The sequence below is a fragment of the Chiloscyllium plagiosum genome, chromosome 6, assembly GCF_004010195.1.
Source record: "Chiloscyllium plagiosum isolate BGI_BamShark_2017 chromosome 6, ASM401019v2, whole genome shotgun sequence".
Lineage (NCBI taxonomy): Eukaryota > Metazoa > Chordata > Chondrichthyes > Orectolobiformes > Hemiscylliidae > Chiloscyllium > Chiloscyllium plagiosum.
In genome coordinates, this window is record NC_057715.1 from 50086690 (window position 1) to 50110077 (window position 23388).

A 23388-nucleotide genomic window follows, 5' to 3' on the forward strand; every position below is an offset into this window, starting at 1 on the left:
GCTAGAGGGGCTGAATGACACACATCTGGTCTAACATGACATTTGGAACAAGAATTGTGTTAAAATAGTTCATGAATAAATTTGATATCTCTGTAAGCTTGCATCCCATAACCAGAGTCTATTGCCTTAGACTGATTACCAATGAATTAAGGTCCCTGTCTTAATGGAGTTTCAAGTACTGTTACAATTAAAGATCACTTTTTTTTCTTAGGGTATGAAGAATAAATTCAATGCTAAAATGAAAATATTTCTAGCAGAGTTTTAAGTGACATAAACTACTTTTCATTTGGCATGTTTTCCCAAATTCTACAGTAAACATTTGTGACATTCCACAGTAACAGCTCATACTTTCTATAAAACACAAAACAAGAAACAGCACACCTGAAATTTAAAACAAATAGAAACTCTGGCATTATACAAGTGCACTGGTACAGGACTCTTTGAAAGTTGAGAACCAGATTCATTCTCTGCAGATGTTGACTGACTTGCTTTTCTTATTCAGTATTTTCTCTTTTCAGGCTTACACGTGAGACAGGTAGTCAGTTGCTGGGTAGATCTTTGAAAGCCATTACCATTTATTCTTGTTTTTGACTCTTATAACTAGTGCAATTATAAAACCTGAACACAGACATATCAGAAAGTTATTATTTTTCTGGCTATATTCCATGGGGAGATTCCACTTTAATTGAATAATAGGTTTTCCAACTCCATGCTCACCAGTTGCAACTGTCCTCCTATTCACAGAAATGGACAAACATAAGCTGGCAAATGCAACAATGGAAAACTGACCAATGCATATTTGTAAAATCCTGAAAAATCCAACAACTTTGAATGATAAAAAGAATTGAAAGACATGAGAAAGACTTTTTATATTCCATAACTAGACGAATGATCATTTTAATTAAGGTAACATTGAGAGCATTTTCCTCCTCAAATATTGTTCAAAGATGTTGTTACACAGCATCTGTATTTAATTATTCTAAAATAATTATTTTCCTGTAATTATGTTCAGCATCAATACAATCCATCTGTTGTATTCTTACCTAGGACAAATCTTAACTCAAGTCTCACATGAGATTCTAATAGATTGGTGCTGAAAAAACACAGCAGACCAGGCTTATGCCCGAAACATCAACTCTCCTGCTCCTTGGATGCTGCCTGACCTGCTGTGTTTTTCCAGTACCACAGTTTTTGACTCTGATCTCCAGTATCTGCAGTCCTCACTTTCTCTCACGCGATTCTTGAGTCACTTATTAGGAACAGTTGGGTTGGCTTCCCATCACTGCTGTCCTGAGTCTTATCATCAGAGAATCTTCTCCGAGAATGCAACCAAGATTATGTTATGCAACGTACTTGTTTTAATTTAGAGTGGCAGGGGGAATCCAGATGTGAGCACCTTGTCGAATAAATACAGTGATGACCATATTATAGTCTCTGTTGATCTAGGCTACCTGGAGTGATGCTTCAGTGCTACACTTTTGACTTGGTGGTGAAAATTCTACCATTAACCCAAAGGCTCAATATGAACACAATATCCACAATCATATCTCCAAATAAGAGATAATAAAGATGACATTATTACAATCATAGTATAAATACTTTTTAAAAATTAGACATCGACTCTATTGAGTTAAGCTCAGCAATATCTGATTAATTTTAACCAGATTTGACAATCTGCATTCTATTTTAAGCTGACTCAATAGTCTTGCTAAAATACTGATATTTACTTAGAAAAATGTGAGAAATGCACATTGAAGACCAAAGTACACATTTAAAGATAAAGGACTTTACCGGGCAACAAACAATTAAGATTCAAGAGAAACTTGAGCAGTCTATAGTTCACTGTTCTGACAACACAAATATACAGGCTAATACTCTTATAAATTAAGATCTCATATTTGTCTTTAGGAACTGATGCACATTGTTAATTCCATATTTTAACAGTTTGAACTGCAAATTTGAGATTCCAGAAGTCTTTGTCGTAAAGCCATGGACTCGTCTCTTTCTTCATCGGTGGATCTGATCCCATCTTCTGCAGAAGCCGATTTAGTAATTACTGTGAAAACAGTTGTGAAAAGGTCACATTTATTCATCTTGATAATGAACAAATTTCAGATTTTTTTGATAAGTTTTTTAGCTTCATTGTTTCAAGTGAACATTGGATGTAATTTCATTTTCTGCACTCCAGAATATTTTTACTTGAACCAGAACCTAGGTTGATTTCTAATATACCAAGAAAACCAGCAATGCACCCTCTTCTGTTTAGTTCATCTTTTGCTTTTGTTTCTGTGGGAATGCATTTATAAATTATCTCAGAATCATAGAATTGATGCATCATAAAAGGAGACCATTTGACCCATTTGCCCAGCTCCCTGAATTCACAGTTCCCTTAGTGCCATTCTCTAGCCTTTTCTGTGTAACCCTGTACAGTCTTCCTCTTATTTTTTATACATCCAGAAGTGCTCTTACTCTCAACTGAATTTTATTTTTAACCTTGTCACTAAATCATCCATGGTATTTTCTTTCCCCCATCAATTAAACACCATCAGTAAAACACCTGTGTTTCCAAATAAATAATATACATGAAACGCCTGTTAAGGCCAATGCAAACTATCAAAGGTGAAAGAGAGGCAGGGAGAGCAGGAGGGATAAATCAAAAAGGATTTGGAAGAGGCTCATTCTTCCTCTTCAGAGCACAAGTGTATTCCAATCAAAGGTCTCAATTGAGTCTGCCTCTACCACACTCAGAGACAGTGTATTTCAAAGACTAACCACTCACTACAAGAAAAAGTTTTTTTTCTCCTAATACTTTTGCTGCTTTTACCAATTATTTAAATCTATGCCCTCTCATTCTCATGCATTTCATGTATGGTCAGTTTCTCTCTGTCTGGACCTCTTCATGATTTTGAAAACCTCCATCAAATCTCCTCTTTCTTTCTAAGAGTTTTTATTCCTAATTTACCTTTCTAACTGAAATTACTCATTCCTGAACATATTTTCATGAATCTCTTCTGCAACCTCTAATGCCTTAATAAGCAATTAGAAATATGAGAGATGATTCAGCACAGTTAAAGGCTGGTCAGACTTAAAGTTGATCAATCACGTTGACTGGATGGATGCATCAGAAGCCACAGGGTGCTGAGTAAAGGTGGAATCTTCAGAGGCTAGGGTCATAATTTTCCAATTCCCGATAGATTCTACAGGACTGGAGAATTTCAAAAGTTTACACTTGTTTAGGAAAGAGTTTAAGGCTAAATGCTTAATTTATGGTTTAACCTTGATGGTGGAAGAATTTTATAGATGTTGTGGTTCTGTTCGCCGAGCTAGGAATTTGTGTTGCGGACGTTTCATCCCCTGTCTAGGTGACATCCTCAGTGCTTGGGAGCCTCCTGTGAAGCGCTTCTGTGATCTTTCCTCCGGCATTTATAGTGGTTTGAATTCCCTGGCTGTTCTCTGTTTGGCCTGTCCTATAATAGTAGGGTGGCACGGTGGCACAGTGGTTAGCACTGCTGCCTCACAGCGCCAGAGACCCGGGTTCAATTCCCGACTCAGGCGACTGACTGTGTGGAGTTTGCACATTCTCCCCGTGTCTGCGTGGGTTTCCTCCGGGTGCTCCGGTTTCCTCCCACAGTTCAAAGATGTGCGGGTCAGGTGAATTGGCCATGTTAAATTGCCCATAGAGTTAGGTTAAAAGGGGCAAATGTAGGGGTATGGGTGGGTTGCGCTTCGGCGGGTCGGTGTGGACTTGTTGGGCCGAAGGGCCTGTTTCCACACTGTAAGTAATCTAATCATAACACTACTATTATAGGACAGGCCAAACAGAGAACAGCCAGGGAATTCCTAGAGGCATGGCACTCATCCACAGATTCAATCAATAAGCACATCGATCTGGACCCAATATACCGGCCACTGCAATGGACAGCTGGAACTGACAACCGGAAGCGACAGATTCAAAGAACTATAAATGCCGGAGGAAAGATCACAGAAGCGCTTCACAGGAGGCTCCCAAGCACTGAGGATGTCACCTAGACAGGGGACGAAACATCTGCAACACAAATTCCCAGCTCAGCGAACAGAACCAAAACAATGAGCACCCGAGCTACAAATCTTCTCACAAACTTTGGATTTTATAGATACTCAGCTGAGACTTGATTGAGATTTTGATGAGGTAACTGGGAGAGCTGATGTGGATAACAAAGTTTATCTGGTGCATATGGATTTCCAAAAGGTGTTTGATAAAAGAACAAAAAATTAGACTTGCCAGTAAAGTTAAAATTCATGAATAAAAAGAATAGTGGCAGCTTGGATAGGATATTAGCTGAGTGGGAGGAAACAGAATAGCGGTGATTGATGGCTGTGGCTTTCCTTGACTATAATCCACCTGGTGAAGTATGGCTATGTCCCTGGGACCTTTGCTTGGGAATGCTGTGATCAATTAAGGAGCTACCTGGTGACAATGAGCATTCCTGCACAAAAGCTCACCCCAGCAATCACCACTCATCCTCCCAACCCCATCCACATCACCTACTCTGCAGGGACTTGCCTAGCTAGCACTAGTACCTCCAGACCCAACTTATCTGACTAGAGGAGTCTGCTCTCTATGGCATCCTTGACTTTGAGGCACATTCCCATCAGAGGTCACTGTTCCTGATGGCACTGCCAAGTGCAACATCTGACTGGCCAGAAACTCCTGGGAATGTGATCCTGTCTTTCAAAGGAATGAGAGACCTGGAGGCAACTAATTAATTGCCATGTGAATGAAAGGCTCAGCCCGAGGCACCTGAACAATCCAGGTCTAGTTTTCAGTCCTCACATTTGGGCCTCGCTACAAAGAAAATTCAACTAGCAAGGCTGTCTGCTCCAATTACAGTAATAAAACTTATCTATTTGAGGGATCTATAAGGATCTCTATGAACAGATGCAAGTTCCACAAAGATAGCAAAACTCTCAGAACCTCACATTCATAGCTGTAATTAAGACGTACAAGTTGGCTATCTCATGTACTGATTTTTAACTCTGATAGCAAATCAGCAGTAAATTTTTTAACTATTTAAAAGATGTGTTAGGTGTACATTGATACTGAAAATGGGTGGAAGCAAAAGGTGTAAAAGGAGAAAATACTCAAATCAGAGAAGTGAAAGAGTGAAAGTTGGGGTGAGACTGAAGATTGTATTCATTTGGACACAATTGTAAGACCTTGCGATAGATTTTCAACTTTCACAAATACACAATTGAAGACCTTGCGAAAGATTTTCAACTTGCTTCCCAGGCACAATACAGGGAGTTATCAATCAGTTTTTACAAAAAACATGCTTGATCTTTATTTGTCGTAACAGCCACCAGCAAATCTCCAATTAGGAACAAAGATTTATGCTTTGGGTCAGTGAGGTGCACTTTCATGAAGCGGGTAATGTCTCACACAGTTAGCTTTATCGAAATGCCCTGTGTAGGTTCTGGGGTCACACGTTCTTCCACTTGGCTAATTGACAAAACATACTGAATAAAAGTAGTATGATGTTTTAGAATTGCCAAAGTGTGAAACTTAACTGTCATGCAGCAAATTTGGTTCTTAGTAGTTTGTAGGTCTTAACCAATATCCTCCATGTAGTGCTACTGTGTCACATCTAAACTCACAACTACAGTATTACCTATAGGAACAAATACCATTGCAAGTATATGGTTCAGTAATTACAATAATTCATTTTCTGTAGAATCTGACAATTTTTAAATGTATTGTAAAATTAAATATGTAAATTTACTTAGCAAATTTAATGTAGAATAGATATAGCTAAATATCTTGTTTTAGTATCTCATTCAATTTGTCTGCTTTATTTACAAATAAATTCCAGCTTCCAGTCTTTATTTTTGTCAATTCATTCATTTTAGAGCAAAAATGACTGGTTTATGTGAAATAAGTTCTAGAATAAATGTATAACTTTTGAAATAATGATCCGCCATATTCGCTTGGCTGTTAACACAGAAATAATAGCACACTGAGAGTAGAATTCCATGTCCCTTTTGGAAGCAGGTTGGGAGACTGGGGCTCCCATTGATTGGGAGAATAATGCAAGATAGGTCCTTGTAGTCCATTTCTGATCGTTCCAGGTGGAAAAGGGAAGCCTTTATACATTAAGCCAGAAATGCAGATGAGATACTCACTACATATAAACTGTTCAACTTTGCCTGCAGCCTCCTGGAGGGTCCCTCATTGCTATAATTCATAGGTTGGAAGTGGACTAATAATGAATCCTGACCTGACTCCTCAGCACTACCACTTCATTCACCCTACCGATCAGGTGATTCTCTCCTTGTAATTCTCACACCAGCCCACACTCACTCTCTTTAGACTCCCACTGGCAAATCCCAATGTACATCCGAGCATTATTCTCAGAGTGGTCTCTGCTCCTCCTGGTACTACCAGTAGTAAAGAACTGGTCGCTTTTAATTGGCTAGCACCTCCTTGCAACAGGATTTCAGTTTTATTAGATTCTGGATTATCCTGACAGAGAATAAGTGTTTGATTATTGCATTTAGACTCAGGGGTCCAGCCAGTTGTCCTAACTTTGGGCAGGACACACATTACTCATATTAAATTTCACCAACAAACAGAGAATGCTGCAGGAACTCACCAGGTCTGTCAGCATATGTGGAGACAGAAACAGAGTTAACATTTTGAGTCCAGTATGACTTCTTCAGAACTGAAGAATTGTTTTAGATAACCAGCATTTGCAGTATTTTGCTTTTAAATTTCATCAGTGCGTGCTGCTGATATTGTGTCTTAAGATGACTGGAATTTATGAGCCAGGGCCTTTTACAAGCCTAAATTCCAATACAGGATAGAAAAGCACTGATTCCGTGGAATTGCTTAACTATTGGCCCTATCTGAATAGCTTTGACCTGACCCAAGATTCCAGTCGATCTTTGAAAGGTAGGGAAGAGTGCCTTATACTTCCTGCACAATTGCCCAGATACTCAGTAAGGTGACAAACAGGAAAATGAGGGAAGAGGCTGGAAATATTCTCTCTTCTTCATTGTTGAGAATAGTCCATGTCTCCATGCTTCAATATAAACCAAGCAGTCACCATTTTCATTCAGAAAATCCTATGTCAAACTTAAAGAGACAGAAACTAACTAATCTGGATGGTCACTTCTTTTTGCAGCATTTAGAGAACAGATAGTCATGGGAACAAAGCTCAGGAAAATTCCTTTTAACCTACTTAAAATTTAAGACACTTGAAAATAATCCTGAGTGCACACTATGGAAAGATCCTTGTAGCAAATAGTGATGTAGATGTTTCTTTTTCCTAGTAATTTCAATAGGAATTTTGAGACTATTCTGGTCCATTGAAATAGGTTTCTGTTCAGAATGGCCATCAAAACAAGCCATACTGCTGGAATCAGTTGTTGCCACCCTCAGTTTGAGAAGGGTATGATGTTTTTAAATTATGATATATATTTTTCTAGTGTAAAAATATATGTGTTATAGTACAAAAGAAACCAGGGCTTTTGATCTATACATTCTTTACAAAAAAGGTGCCTGTTTTGAAGTTTATTTCAACAAAATGTCTTACCTTTCAGTTGTGTTGCATTCTGGTCCATATTGGGGTCAGATTTTTGATCAGCTTTCTTGTGTTTGGCCAAACCATCCACTGTATCTGACTTGACTTGTCCAAGGGCTATTAAAGGCATCATTGCATCCATCATAGATGGTTCTAATAACTCCTTACCTTTTATGTGTTCTAGCACTTTAAGGCATTTATGGGATTTTATTTCACTGATATTTTCTTCCAGGAATAGAAGGTACAGATTCAAATCATTCCAATAACTTTTGGTAATGTTCATCACTTCAAACTGTGGTAAAAGTTCATATACCTTTAGAAAAGTGAAGTTTTTTCTGAAAGGAAAAATCATGCCATACACTGCAACTGGTATAAGGAGGATATATACAACAATGTTGACAATACTTAGAAGTTGAAAAATTCCAACAGAAATGAGTTTGCATTGAAAAAATTCTGGTATGCTTGTTTCATTCCCCAAAATACCAGTTTTAACTGAGCATCTGAATTCATCCGTGAGAAAGGTCAGAGAGATGTAATACCCCAAGTAGATGCAGGCAAGTATAAGAAAAGTGAGAGCGAGGCCTTTGCGAATAAGATACAATGTCAACATACTCCAGGAATCTTCTTTTGATTTCAAGTAACGCTCCACGATTGGGAACTGGAAAAAATTCTCCTTCTTCTCCTTGGCACTAAAGTTAAAGAAAGAACGTTTAATTAAGAGAACCTAAAACATGATGTACTATTTTTAGGTGATCTATTTTAGTCATTTTGGTATTAATGTAAATTTTTACAAGATTAATCCGCTTTGGGACTGACCTTTTAATTCAAGTCAAAATAGGATCATAAAGAAAGATGTGAAGAGCTCTGCCTGATGACAGGAGGCTCAGGGTGATGCCTACAGGAGAAAATTGTAAAGTTCTCACACCTGGAGACCTACACTGACTGAAGACAGACTTTCAGTCTCTAAGTTTTTGGACAAAAATAAAGAGGAATAGAGAGACAAAGGACTGCAGCAACTGTAGTTCCTTCTGCGAGCTACGAGTGGAATTGTGGGAAGACAGACAGTCTCTGGTTTAAGAGATGCAGCTGCATCCAGTGACAATCTAAGAGATCTCAAAGGTTTGTGTTGACATAGCTAAGGGCTGACGTAATGCCTTACAGCTGGTGGATGGTTTCGTACTTCCCCGGAAATGCAGAGGAGTACTTTTTAATGGTTTCCTGATCTTACTGCTAAATGAAATGAGGAAAAGCAAGCCAAAGGCTGAGGGTGACTTTATAGAGTTTTATAAAATCATGACGGGCATGGATAGTATAAATAGACAAGATCTTTTCCCTGGGGTGGGGAGGTCCAGAACTAGAGAGCATAGGTTTAGGGTGAGAGGGGAAAGATGTAAAAAGGACATAAGGGGCAATGTTTTCACACAGAGGGTGATGCATGTATGGAATGAGCTACCAGAGGAAGTGGTGGAAGCTGGTACAATTACAGCATTTAAAAGGCATCTGGATGGATATATGAATAGGAAGGATTTAGATGGATATGGGCCAAGTGCTGGCAAATAGAACTAGATTAGGTTAGAATATCTAGTCAGCATGGATGAGTTGGACTGAAGGGTCTGTTTCTGTGCTGTTTATCTTTCTGACTCTATGACTCGAATTGGAAGTTGGAAGATAAATTGGTCTTCTTTCTGTAAAAACAACAATTCTGCAGAAAAACTACAGTGAAATGTAACTGTAGCATAGTGATTTTGGTTGTATTAAAAGTTAAAATGGAATAATCTCTCTGTAATTTAGCAAGTTAGTTGGCTAGCCAATAATGTTTAGTCAATGCTGTTTAAATTTGTTTATTATAGAAGTAGTCTTTTGAAACTATGCAGTATTCTCAGGGCATCAGGCAATGGACTCCCAAAAATTACAACATATGAAACAGAGAAATATGAACTTCTTTACCACTCTCTTTCTCATGGTAAACAACAGTGTTCAATGTATCACACATCAACATAAATGAGACTGGAAATACTTTAAGTAAATTTTAGTTTTCACCATGTGAGCAGTAATCTGAAGGAGGTGTGAACGTATCCCATTAAATTTTGCAGTATGGCAGTACCAGCAAGTGAAGCCTAACATCATGCCACCAACATTTAATTTGTCTATGTTTTACAAAAGCTATATATGAGTTCTCCTTCAGGATTTGTCTGCCTCTTTAATTTTCTCATCTCTTTCGACAATATAACAAAACATTTTGGCAGTGAAAGATCACACTGTATGCCCAATGAACCCAAACCACAAAAATAGGTCAGCAATGCTGCAAGGTTAGAATGGTGGGCTGAACTCCAAATGCTCCAAAAAAAAAAGAGAATTCAGTTCATAATCTTTTAGAATTTGTCAAATATTGTGTGTTTCAAGTGAAATACTTGCCTTATTTTCTTGCTGATTCTTGCTAAATAGCTAATTAGAAAGTTGAGAAATGTTTGTGCCATGATTGCTCCTTTCTTTCTGTTCTTGTATATTTTGCATTTGCATTAACATAATTACATATTTCATGATCCCCATCCACTCCCACAAAAGCCTTGTTTTGCTAGAATGTTGCCAATAAAAACTCTTAAAAAGCAACAGTCAGGAAATAAGCTCATTTTCCATTAATCTACAATTCAACGTTAAATAAATGATTGTTACTGTAACCACAAAGACATTATATGACCTCATCTGTCTACCATTCTATACAATTTGTTTAATATAGCAATCAATTTGATGCAGAGGCTCGGGATAGCTGCAGTAACTTATTACGATACAAAATACAACAAATAGCTTATCTACATACCCACTCGGTTCCCCAAAGGATTGGGGCCAGCCATTGACATCAAATCCACTGGTGCTGGCAATGTGCTGTGCTAATCTAATTCCACGATTGTAAGCCTTATCAAGCTCTTCTATTATAAAAGTCAATTCACCATAAAGCTGAGGTGCTGCAGTGAACTGCCAAAATAAGGCTGGAATATACATAAGGATTGCCCCAAGCAGAAGAACATATGGAAACACCTACATTAAAGAGAAAAGATTTGGTATGAGAAGAGTGTTTTTTCACATATAATTGATAAATTTATAAAGAATTACATAAATAAGTCCAAAATTTAATGCTACATACAATACAATGCATAGTGTATGAGCTATTATGCTTGCCAGACAAATGATGAAATATACATGTACATGTTCAATATTCTCTGGCACAAACAGCCTGAAAAGGTTTCCTCTCAAGGTTCAGCTTCTCATGGTAGTGTTATTCTCTTCCCCTGCAGCGGATTTCTCAAGCACCAAACTTTTAAATCTGACAAGATCAATCTGGTCAATGACAGCTCTTTGCACTGGAAATCCATGCTATTGGTGGGCTTCACAATGTAAAGCTCAGCGCAAAAGAATTTTCTGATCAAATTTGGCAGGCTTTGATGAAGTTACAAAGCTACCTTCTGCCTTCAAGATGTTGATCACAGAGCTTTTCACATACCTTTAGGAAAAAGAAAAGTGTGTGTACATCTCAACTCACTTCACAGAGTACACACTGGACCACAGATGACATTGGAGATCTTCACACTAAAAACAGAGTTCTAGTGACTTTCCACCACTTACAGATTCTCCTTGACATTAACTCTCTGACTGCAGCAGAGACAGATTCTGCATTCTCAGTCTGGATAGTTCTTTCAGGCTTGGTCATGGTTTCTGAACACCTTTGAGAATGCAAAACCTCGTAACGTTTGCTCTTAGGACTGAAAGGAGGTTGTAAAGATTCTCCAAGATTTGTGGTCTGATAAACGTCTTGACGTTTTCTAGTGTCAATATTTCATATTCAGTTTTCATGTGCTGCTGCCAATCTAATGATTTTCCAGTAAGTGACATCCAGCCAGTAGGAGGCAGTGGTCAGAAGAAGACAGTGAACACTGAACACAAACAGGAACTCTACTGTAGAATGAGTGAGCCCATTTAACCTTACTGATACACTCCATCTGTAGGGTTGCTAAAAACAACATGCAGCTCGTTTCCATCAGGAGTCTGGACATGACAGCTAGTTTACTGCAAAAACTGCCCAATTGCCCAGATATAATGATGCTGTTGAATTCAATACCTAGAATGGCTGGCCTTGAGGTCACCAGTAGCAGTGGGAATTACTGAGGGACAGTCAACTACTGACTGGGGAGAGAAAGGTGGACTTAAAATTTCAGCTTTGCATTCCATGCAACTGAAACTTATTAAACTCAATTTGTGCCAATGAGAGCCCCGTGTCACCTCTTTTAGGGAAGGCTTGCTGTACTAAGTAACATTCAGACACTTAATTTGACAGTGATCACCTCTTTCAGATCAAGGACCCCGAGGGCAGATACTCCATCCACTAGGAGCTATCGGCCAGAAGCCAGAACTTCAGTGATTGGCAAGTTCACGGAGGAGATGATAGCTGTTGCCAATATGATATTAGCCTGAGGTCAAGTATCATCACTGAGTCCCAGACCCGCATATTAGTAATGTGGGAAGCAGAGGAAGCACAGGCTGACTCAAGGGAATAGGAAAGAGAGTTCAGCAGAGAGGGAGGGGATTCTATACAATGCCATGTTACCACTCTCCCTACTATTCAATGCAATGTCACCCCACCATCCCATCTTACTTTGACACAACTTTTCAAGTAGGTGTCAATTGCTGGCTTTATGATCAGGTTAAACAGTATCGTGAAACATGGTAGGAAAAGTATATTTTTCTTAACAAAAACAGTTAATGCAAATAACATCAACAGAAGAAACTGTTTTTAATGAAAATGAGAAAAGGATCCTTGAACTCCTAAGTGACTAATTTATTAAGAAACTGAAAACACCACAGTCATGGAAGAATAGAGACATGATGTACACATTTATTAGCTAAGAATGGAACATAGTAACAAATGGTAGTTAATACTTTGAGATATTAAAATACATTAGATTATGATTTCATAATGACTTGGTTTCACACCAGAATTACAATAGTATGGGTACAGCTAAAGACATTAACAGCTATAACATTCACACGTACTTCTGGTTCAAATGCAGAGATGATATCCATGCACCCAGAGACTTCCACCAGCATTGAGTGGGAGTATGACACTACTACAAATGCCAACATCTGGGTGTCACTGAGCATCAAATTCCCATTTGCTGATTCTGCTTGTTGAAATGAAGAATTAAAGCTCAATGGCACTATTAGAAGAAAGGTAGTGAATACTCCTGCTGTTCAGCCAAGCTTCATTCCTCAGATATTATCATGAAATGTTAAATACCTTCTAGCCCATTGTTTGGGTTGTGGGACACTGGCGATGGCCCAAATTCAATGCAAATTGTAGGGGTTTGGAGATCTCTAAGTCCATTGAAGCCAGCCAGATTGGGCATGTAGCAATGGGCACATTACCCAATTGATTATTATACATTAGCAAAAACTGATGCAAAACACTGGTACAAAATCCAGAAACAGATCTTGCATGCCATTTTTAAATGTCTCTGGAATTAAGCCTGAACATTTCTCATCAAAATTATAAATCCCATGGTGGATCCATCTTATTTTCTTCTAACATCTGAAACAGGCTTTTTCTTGTTGCATATGAAGCATTCACCACACTACCATGCAAGTGAGGGAGTTGCTCAGAGTAATTTTCAAAGTTGAAGTTCAAACACATTGCCTTTAATGTAAATTACAACGTTCTAAATAAGCACTTGCAAATCAGAGTCCTAAAAGTGGCAGCGATTGGAAGTTCAATTAGTTACCACTCCCCTTCTCCTCCACACTTCACCATGCATACTGGTAAAATTGCACCTTTTCTTCAATTATTCATGGGGATGTGACTGTCTCTAGCTAGGCTAGCATTTATTGCCTAACCTTTAACTGCTTTGAACTGAAAGGCTTAACAGGTCATTTCAAATGGCAGTTTAAGGGTGAATCGTATTGCCATGCATCTGGAGTCACATGTAGGCCTGAACAGTATAGATGTCAGATTTCCTTTCCCAAAAAAGGACACAAGTGAATCAGATGAGTTTTTTAATGAAAATTGACAGTGTTTATATGGTAAACATTGGGATAGCTTTTTACTCCAGGTTTTTATTAAAACTCAAATTTCAACATCAGCCATGGTGAGATTTAAGTCAAAAAGAATGGTGCTGGAACAGCTAGTCAGGCAGCATCTGAGGAGCAGGAGAGTTGACATTTTGAGCATAAACTCTTCATCAGGAATTCGTGTTAAAGAGCATAAGCTTGAAACGTCGACTCTACTGCTCCTCGAATACTGCCTGACTGGCTGTGCTTTTCCAGCACCACACTTTTTGTCTCTGATCTCCAGCAATGCAGTCCTTACTTTCTCCATGGTGCGATTTGAGCCCAGGTCCCCAGAATATTAACCTAAGTTTCTGGATCACTAATCCAGTGACGTTACCACTATACCACCATCTCCCATCAACATGATTAAACAAGATATTACTTTTTTTTTGATCAACACCTTGAAGATTTTTTGTGGGAGGGAAGGGGGGGGAAGAGAAAGACACAGATAGAGAGACAGACAAAGACAGACAGATAAAGACACACACACAGACAAAGAAATCAGAGGATTTGGAGATTCGGGAATCAGAAGTGAACAAAAGGAATGTTATCACAAGAAAACATTTGTGGGCGGCACGGTGGTACAGTGGTTAGCACTGCTGCCTCGCAGCGTCAGAGACCCGGGTTCAATTCCCGCCTCAGGCGACTGACTGTGTGGAGTTTGCACGTTCTCCCCGTGTCTGCGTGGGTTTCCTCCGGGTGCTCCGGTTTCCTCCCACAGTCCAAAGATGTGCAGGTCAGGTGAATTGGCCATGCTAAATTGTCCCTAGTGTTAGGTAAGGGGTAAATGTAGGGGTATGGGTGGGTTGCGCTTCGGCGGGTCGGTGTGGACTTGTTGGGCCGAAGGGCCTGTTTCCACACTGTAAGTAATCTAATCTGTAAGTAATCTAATCTAATTTAAAAGTTGCAAGTTCATTGGTTGATAAATAATTGCTCATTTGAACAGTTGAATAAAGTAGACAAATATTTTTAGACTAAAACTAAAGACCAGTAGTAAGATTGAGATGCAGGCCAGACAATACTTTGTACCTGCATGATGTGGGTACTGATGGAAAATAGTAATTCATAGTGATCACATCTAGTAAGTATTGGTTGCTCAAGGAACTCTGGTTCAGAATTGATGAGCTGAAGTCTGAGCTTTGAAAAGTACAATCTATAGGAGAGGGTCAAGCTTTTGGGCCCATGGGCCTTCAATTTGGCTGCGGGACAATGATAACCGCTCTTCCAGTGTGGCTATCCTGCTGTGAGGAGGCAACTTCACCATCTCTGAAGTTAAGGAGGTAGTGGGCGGCGCGTCCTCATAGCAGACATTATGTACAAAAACACTTCTTGAGACTATTTAAAGTGTAAACCCCATCGGGAAAGAGTGAGTGTTCGGCCATCCTGCAGCAGCTTCCACTGTTGCTGACTATGTCCAGGCTGGTCATTCTAGCAGAGACCTCAACTGTATCATAGATGCAGACAGACAATCTGGTGGTGAAGGTTGGGAGGGGTGGGGAGGGACAACATGTCCGGAGTCCTGATGGAAACAGTCAAAGATGCCAAGCTGCTCAATGTCTTCAGCGACCCTTCAGATGGAGCGCAGTGTAGATACACCCGGTTGCAGCCAGATGGATCTATTCACTCAAGGATAGACTTCTTGTTTGTGTCCCAAGCGTTCTCAGTCAGATCCACCGATGTCAAGCCGGTGTTCTTCTCTGACCACTGCCTCCTGTTGGCACACTGTCACCTACAGGACTACCAGCAGGCTGGCAAAGGAATGTGGAAGCTGAACGCGAGATTGTTGACACCAGAAAACATTGAGGAGTTCAAAAGGGATTACGCAGGTTGGAGAACCGTGAATTCCCTCTTACAGTCTCCAGCCTACTGGTGGGAAACAGTCAAAAGAAACATCAGGAGGTTTTGTATCCTCAAAGGTGTACAGAAGGTGAGATAGAGGCAGGGAAAACTGTCCAAACTCCAGAAAAATATCCTGCTGTGGATGATGGGAGCCAATGTCACGGAGAACCTCCAGGAGATGAAGGGCTAGCAAGCCTCACTCTTTGCCTCTGAGGCCTCCAAGATAATCTTCCAGTCTAGGGTCCAGTCCATGGAGCAGGACGAGACGTGCTTACATTTTTTTTTCCAGAAGGCGCACAAGGAGAGCTCCGTGCTTAGCAACCTGAAAGGTGAAGATGCTGAAAATGTGTTGCTGGAAAAGCGCAGCAGGTCAGGCTGCATCCAAGGAGCAGGAGAATCGACGTTTCAGGCATGAGCCCTTCTTCAGGAATCAGGATTCCTGAAGAAGGGCTCATGCCCGAAAAGTCGATTCTCCTGCTCCTTGGATGCTGCCTGACCTGCTGCACTTTTCCAGCAACACATTTTCAGCTCTGATCTCCAGCATCTGCAGTCCTCACTTTCTCCTGAAAGGTGAAGATGGCTTGGTAATGTCATCTCAGTCTGACATCCTAAGGGTTAGCAAATGCTTCTAGGCTAGATTGTATGACACGACACCCATTGATACTGTGGTTTCCCAAATGTTCCTGTCTTCTATCACGGAGGTTTTAAGATGACAGCACATGGGAGAGTCTGGACCAGCCAACCAAGACCCACGAGTCCTTTGAAAATAATAAAACTCTCAGAAGCGATGGCTTACCGGTGAAGTTCTATTCTGCTCTATGGGATTTGATTGGCCAGAACCTGCTGAAGTCGTATGACAGTATGCTTCTGGCAGATACCATGAGCGAATCTATGAGCAACGTTATCATCATCCTCATCTACAAGCGCAAGGGGGAGAGGGAGAAGATCAGAAATTGGCGACCAATCTCACTGTTAAATGTGGATTACAAAATCTTACCAAAGGTCGTTGCCAACTGGGTCAGCTCTGCTTTGGGATTGGTGATTCACCCCAACCAAACCTGTGCTGTACCTGGCAGGAAGATTGCTGAGAGTCTTGTGCTCCTCAGGGATACAACCACCTACATGCAGGACAGGGGGGTGGACACCTGCCTCATCAGCCTGAACCAGGACAAAGCCTTTGACAGGATATTGCACACATACATACACACTCCAAAATGGGCTTTGGGGAGGGAATCTGCAATTGGATCCAACTGCTGTACACCAACATCATTAGTGCAATCTCAATCAGTGGTGGGAATCAGGAAGCTTTCCCATCAGATATGGAGTCAGGCAGGACTGCCCACTCTCTCATGCTTAGTTTGTGTGCTGTGTCGAGCCATTTACCAAGTCCATCAGGAAGGATGCGAGCCTGAGAGGGGTGATTACATCTGGCAGTGGTGGCCTACAAATTAAGGCCTCCCTATACATGGATGACATTGTCATTTTCTGCTTGGATCCACTGGCAGTGCACAAACTCATATGCATCTGTGAGCAGTTCGAATGGGCCTCAGGGACCAAGGTAAATCGAGGCAAGAGCAAGGCCATGCTCTTTGGAAACTGGGCCAACCAATCTTCTATTCCCTTCATCGTCAGGACAAACCACCTGAAGGTGCTAATTGTTTGGTTGGGGCTGGGCATGTGCCAAGTCTTGGTAGGGGCATATCACTAAGGTGAGGCAGAAATTGGGCAGAATGGAGCACCGCTTGCTCTCCATGGTGGGTAAGAGCCTGGTCATCAGGTGTGAGGTGCTCTCAGTGTTGTTGTAAGTGGTTCAGGTCTGAACCTGTGCCGCCGGTATCATTTGGACCATCTTTCAAATCATATGGAGATCAAAAATGGACCACATCCGAACGGACACTATATACAAAGATCTAGACAAAGGAGAAAAATACACACCCAATGCTAGCCTCACCTGAATGGCCACCTTTGTGTGTGGCTGCATCATTCTGTGCATGGATTCCTGGTATGCAATCACCAAGTGTCACCACTTACTGAGGTTCTACCTGTCCCCGGTGTTGCGAAGGATGGGCCTGGCCACGCTATCACAGAACACTCCAAGTGGTTAGACCATTTCTGTATCACCTGTCCTTCGTGGAGAAATTTGTGAAGGAAAACACCTTCGACTACAAATCCATCAGGAAGCGGTCAGCACATAACTTCCTTGAGGTCCTGCAGGAAAAGGAGACAGCCGGTCCTGTCGAACGGTTCCCTGAGCAGACCGTCAAAGTCATTTGGCAGAATGGCTCATAGCCAGAACTTTCAAACAAGCACCAGGACATCACTTGGGTGGTGGTGAGGAGAGCACTGCCTGTGAGATCCTGTACGCATGCCTGGATTCTCTGTGCAACCACACGCTGCTCTCAAAGCAGCTGTGGAGGGGACAAGACTATCACACACCTCCTTCTGGAATGTGTCTATGCAAAGAAAGTCTGGAGAGAAATATACTGGTATTTCTCGAGGTTTGGCCTGAGCAGCTCCGTGACATGGGACTCCATGCTCTACAGTCTATTCCCTGGGACACCCACTGAGATGAACATCAACTGTGCTTGTAGGACCCTGGGAACATCCTCCACCCATACTCCAGCTTTGCCAAAGGGAGATGAGACTACCTGAGGTATGTGGGGCAGCCTAGCGTGTGCCAAACACGTGGGAGGGCAGGACACATGGCAGCAGACTGCAAAGTGACCCTCTACAGTTACTGCAAACAGGAGGGCTGCCTGACTAAGGAATGTAAGGGATCCAAAATCTGCAACCTGTGTGGGGAAGCAGGCCACCAATTCAATGCCTGCCCAAGGTGGGGAAAGGGGTGGGGGCAGGTTGGGATGGTATCACATGCTCTGATGGCCAGAAGTGGCAACGCCAGCCCATTGACCCTATAGGTCAGTAAGATGCCAACTCCCAGAAGAAAGACTGAAACGAGGGACACTCAGAAGGAGGACCAGGCCACGGAGGAGGGAAAGGTAGGTAGTGCACAGGCAGAGCAACAGACCCAAACTCCACCTGAGCAGGTGGAGTCAACAGAGGAGAAAGAGATGAATGAAGTGAGGGTGTGGATAATGTTGAGAAACAACTAGAAAAAGAAAACATGTCAAGCCTACAGCAAAACAGAAAGAGGCAGCTGCATAATGGCTACACCAGCAGTACCTCTGATGACAAAGATGTGAAGAGGGACCACCATCAAGAAAAAGGTAGAGTATTTTAGGGGAGGAGGAGCACCCCCTAATCCAGAAATACTGGACTTCTTGAGGGGCCTGGTGAAACCCAACCTCCAGCCATTGGAAACCAATGGGTAGCAATATGTCATAGATCCGGCAACCAGGAACAGCAACCCTCTGACAGTCCTTCTGTCAGACTCTGAACCGAACCCTGCTGACTTTGTTCTTGCCCCAAAATCACCAAAGGAGGGAAATCCCCCCAGGGAGGAATGGGATGGCTACCTCAATGCGGAGACTGTCCAACAATGCCTCCACACCGCAGGGATGCAGTGAGTTCCCCAGCGACAATACTGTGGATGAATCGACATTTGGTAATTCAATAAACTCTTGAAATGAGTGTTAAAATTACCAGTACTAACATTTGCAGCACTAAATCTACTATGTGATGGGTTTCCACATTGGCTTACCTGGCCAGTCTCAATGTGGACCTCTTGTTTCTGCAGGAGTACAGGATACTGCACCTCAGCAGCTGCAGGAGATGGCCAAGTTTTTGGACCTATTGATCTTCAATTTGATCAGGGGGAAATGATAGTTATCCCTCCAGCCTGAGTATTCTGCTGCAAGGAAGTGGTGGAGAGGCACCTCTTCGTAACAGATGTTATGTACAGAAATGCTTCACTGAGACTAAGTAATGTGTATGTTCCTGCGGTAAATAATGAATGGCTGTGGCGATGTCCAGACCAGTCATTCAGGCCGAAGACTTCAACTGCATCAGTGTGGATGGACAATCTGGAAGGGCTGACAGCAAACTGGACTCCACATCCAGATTCCTGATGGAAATGGTTGAAATTGCCAAGCTGCACTGCAGATGGAGCGCAGTGTAGATACACTTGGTTGCGGCTAGACGGGTCTATCCACTCAAGAATAGATTCCCCATTTCCATCCTTGCAAGGTCTTGGGTCAGATCCACCGACAACAAGCCAGTGTTCTTCTCTGACCACTGCCTCCTGCTAGCCAACTGTTACCGACAGGATGACCAGCAAACTGGCAAAGGAATGTGGAAACTGAATGTGAAATTGTTGACCCCAGAAAATATTGAGGAGCTCAAAAGGGATTACACAGGTTGGAGAACCATGAAGCCCCTCTTTGTGTCTTCAGCGGGCTAGAGGGAAACAGCCAAAGGAAACATCAAGAGGTTCTTTATCCTCAATAAATGTTCAGAGGGCAAGAGAGAGGAGGGCAAAACTGTCCAAACTCCAGAAAAGCATGCAGAACTTACTACTACTGCAGACAATGGGGGTCGATGTCACGGTGGATTTCCAGGAGGTGATGAGCTAGCAAGCCTCGTTCTTTGCCTCTGAAGCCTCCATAACAAGTTTCTGGTCCAGTGAAAGGACCGTGGAGTAGGATGAGGCTTGTGTTTCGTCTTCCAGAAAGTGCACAAGGAGAGATCTGCGCTCAAGCCTGAAGGAAGATGATGGCTTATTAACATCATCTCAGTCAGACATCTCAGCGCAGCCTCCCAGTCGTTCCTGTCCTCTATCATAGAGGTCTTAGATGACAGCACCTGGGAGAGGCTGGACCAGTCGTTACCTTTGGATGAGCTGACCAAAGCCCTCAAGTCCTTAGAAAAGAATAAAACTCCCGGAAGCGATGACTTACCGGCCGAGTTGTATTCAGCTCTGTGGGACTTGATTGGCCAGGTACTGCTGGAGGTGGACGACAGAATACTTCTGGCAGGTACCATGAACGAATCCATGAGGAGAGGTTTCATCACCCTCATCTACAAGTGGAAGGGGGAGAGGGAGGAAATTAGAAATTGGCAAGAAATGAGAAATCTGCCTAACGCAAACTACAAAATCCTGACTAAGGTCATCACCAAGCGGGTCAGGTCTGCTCTGGGATCGGTGTTTCACCCTGACCAAACTTGTGCTGTACCAAGCAGGATGTCCTCTGAGAGCCTCATATAGCTCAGGGATATGATTGCCTATGTGCAGGATGGGGAGGGTGGATGCCTGCCTTAGCCTGTACCAGCAGAAGACCTTTGACATAATATCACACACATACATGTAGGATGTTATCTCCAATATGGGTTTTGGGGAGGGATTCCACAATTGGATTTGACGGCTGTGCACCAACATTGTAGCGCTGTGTCAATCAACACATGGAAATAAGAAAGCTTGCTGATCAGATCCTGGGTCAAGCAGGGTTGCACACTCTCTCCTGCCCTGTTTGTGTATTGTATAGAACTTATTGCATTAGGAAGATGCAAGCCTGAGAGGGGTGACTATTGCAGGCAGCAGAGGTCAGCAGGTCAAAGCCTCCCTTTAATGGATGATGTTGCTGTTTTCTGCTCGGATCTCCTGTCAGTGCCCAGGCTCATGAGCACCTAAGACAAGTTCGAAATGGCCTCGGGATGCAAGGTAAATCGAGACAAGAGTGAGACCATGATCTTCGGAAACTGGGTTGACTGATCCTTCATTCCCTCCACTGTCAGGACAGATTACCTGAAGGTGCTGGGAATATGGTTTAGAGAAGCTGAGGCATGTACAAAATCTTGGGAGGAGCGCATCGCCAAAGTGAAGCAGAAACTGGTCTTTTGGGAGCACCGCTTTCTCTCCATTGCAGGTAAAAACCTGATCATCAAGTGTAAGGCATTCTCTCTGTTGTTGTATGTGGCGCAAGTCTGGCCCATTCCCCCAAAAGTGTGCTGTTTCACTCGAATGAGCCATCTTACATTTCATCTAGAAGCCTAAGATAGATCTCTCTGCAGGGACTCCATGTACAAAACTCTGGATAGGGGTGGGGAGGCACGGGAGGGTTGGAGGGTAAGAACATATCCAATGTTGCCCTCATCCTGATTGCTACCTTTTTATGCTGCTGCATCAAGCTGTGCCTAGACCCTCTGGTCGCAAGTCTCACTATGTACTGAGGTTCTACCTGTGTTGTGAAGGATGTGACTGGCCTCGCTGCCGCAGAATGCTCCAAGTAGTTACGCCATTCCATATCACCCGTCCTTCATAGAGAAATTTGTAAAGAAAAGCACCTATGGCCACCAGTCCATCAGGAAGTGGTTAACATGTAGTATCCTTGAAACAGAGGGAAAAGGAAAGGGTGGATCCTGTCACATGGTTCCCCGAGCAGACTGTCAAAGTCATTTGGCAGAATTCCTTGATGCCAGAACTTTTCACAAGCACCAAGCTCGGCTGGTGGTGAGAAGGGCATTACCTGCGAGATCGTTTACCTGGTCAGTCTGCCCTTGAAGTGGGAGGATGGGAGGGGTTGAGACTGTCACACATCTCCTTCTGGAAGGCATCTTTGCAAAGGAAGTCTGGAGAAAGATGCAGTGATTTGTGTCCAGGTTTGTCCCCATGACGCAGGGCTCTGTGCTGCATGTCTGTTCCCCAGGACACACACCCAAGATAAGCATCAATTGCACCTGGAGGACCAGCAATTGGGTGAAAGAATCGTTGGTCTACCTGAAACTTGTTGGTCCTCCAGAGTGACAAGTTGACCCTGACTGAGTGTTGCAGACTGGAACATTCCAAGGTTCAGGACTATGTGATGAGGGATGCACTAAAGCCTGCGGCAGCTGCTGCCAAGTCACAGTGGGGAAAGACCACTGTCTGACATCTTTCCGCTGAAGGTAAATGGGGGACGTTCAGTTATCAGACCTTCCTAATGTCTCAAATATATGTAAATATTAGTATTTTATATCTAAGAGAGATTTTTATTTGTTTAGAGTCAAAGTCTGTTTGTTTACTTGATATGCAACTGCACAGGACTGAACTGTATTTGTGATAATATATAAAATGACTTTTTATGAAACAGGTATATTTGGAAAGATTAAAAAAAAAAGAGGTATAGACTGGATAGATCGAGTGAATCCTGAGAAGAGTATAAAGGAAGTAGGAGTATACTGAAGAGGGAAATCAGGAGGGCAAAAAGGGGACATGAGATAGCTTTGGCAAATAGAATTATGGAGAATCCAAAGGGTTTTTACAAGTACATTAAGGACAAAAGGGTGACTAGGGAGAGAATAGGGCCACTCAAAGATCAGCAAGGCAGTGTGGAGCCACAGAAAATGGGGGAGATACTAAATGAATATTTTGCATCAGTATTTACTGTGGAAAAGGATATGGAAGATAAAGAAGTGATTGCTGGCCTCTTGCTGAGATATTTGTATCATCGATAGTCATAGGAGAGGTGACGGACGACTTGAGGTTGGTGAACGTCGTGCCACTGTTTAAGAAGGCTGGTAAGAACAAGCCAGGGAACTATAGACCGGTGAGCCTGACCTCGGTGGTAGGCAAGTTGTTGGAAGAAATCCTGAGGGACAGGATGTACATGTATTTGGAAAGGCAAGGACTGATTCGGGATAGTCAACATGGCTTTGTGCGTGGGAAATCATGTCTCACAAACTTGATTCAGTTTTTTGAAGATGTAACAAAGAGGATTGATGAGGGCAGAACAGTAGATGTGATCTATATGGACTTCAGTAAGGTGTTCGACAAGGTTCCCCATGGGAGACTGATTAGCGAGGTTAGATCTCATGGAACAAAGGGAGAACTAGCCATTTGGATACAGAACTGGCTCAAAGGTAGAAGACAGAGGGTGGTGGTGGAGGGTTGTTTTTCAGACTGGAGGCCTGTGACCAGTGGAGTGCCACAAGGGTCAGTGCTGGGTCCTCTACTTTTTGA

At 42.3% G+C, this 23388-nt stretch overlaps 1 protein-coding gene across 1 annotated transcript in view; it reads right to left on the reverse strand.

The window, feature by feature from the left end:
• Nucleotides 1-1157: 1157 nt before the first annotated feature.
• The window catches only part of panx1a (pannexin 1a), an 84076-nt gene continuing 61845 nt past the window's right edge, over nt 1158-23388 (reverse strand). Inside the window, exons 3-5 of the mRNA XM_043691504.1 lie at nt 10378-10595; nt 7572-8248; nt 1158-2056 (exon numbers count right to left, since the gene is read on the reverse strand). Of these exons, the coding sequence (XP_043547439.1) occupies nt 1938-2056; nt 7572-8248; nt 10378-10595 (1014 nt within the window). The 3' untranslated portion in view covers nt 1158-1937. The remainder of the gene's footprint in view (nt 2057-7571; nt 8249-10377; nt 10596-23388) is intronic.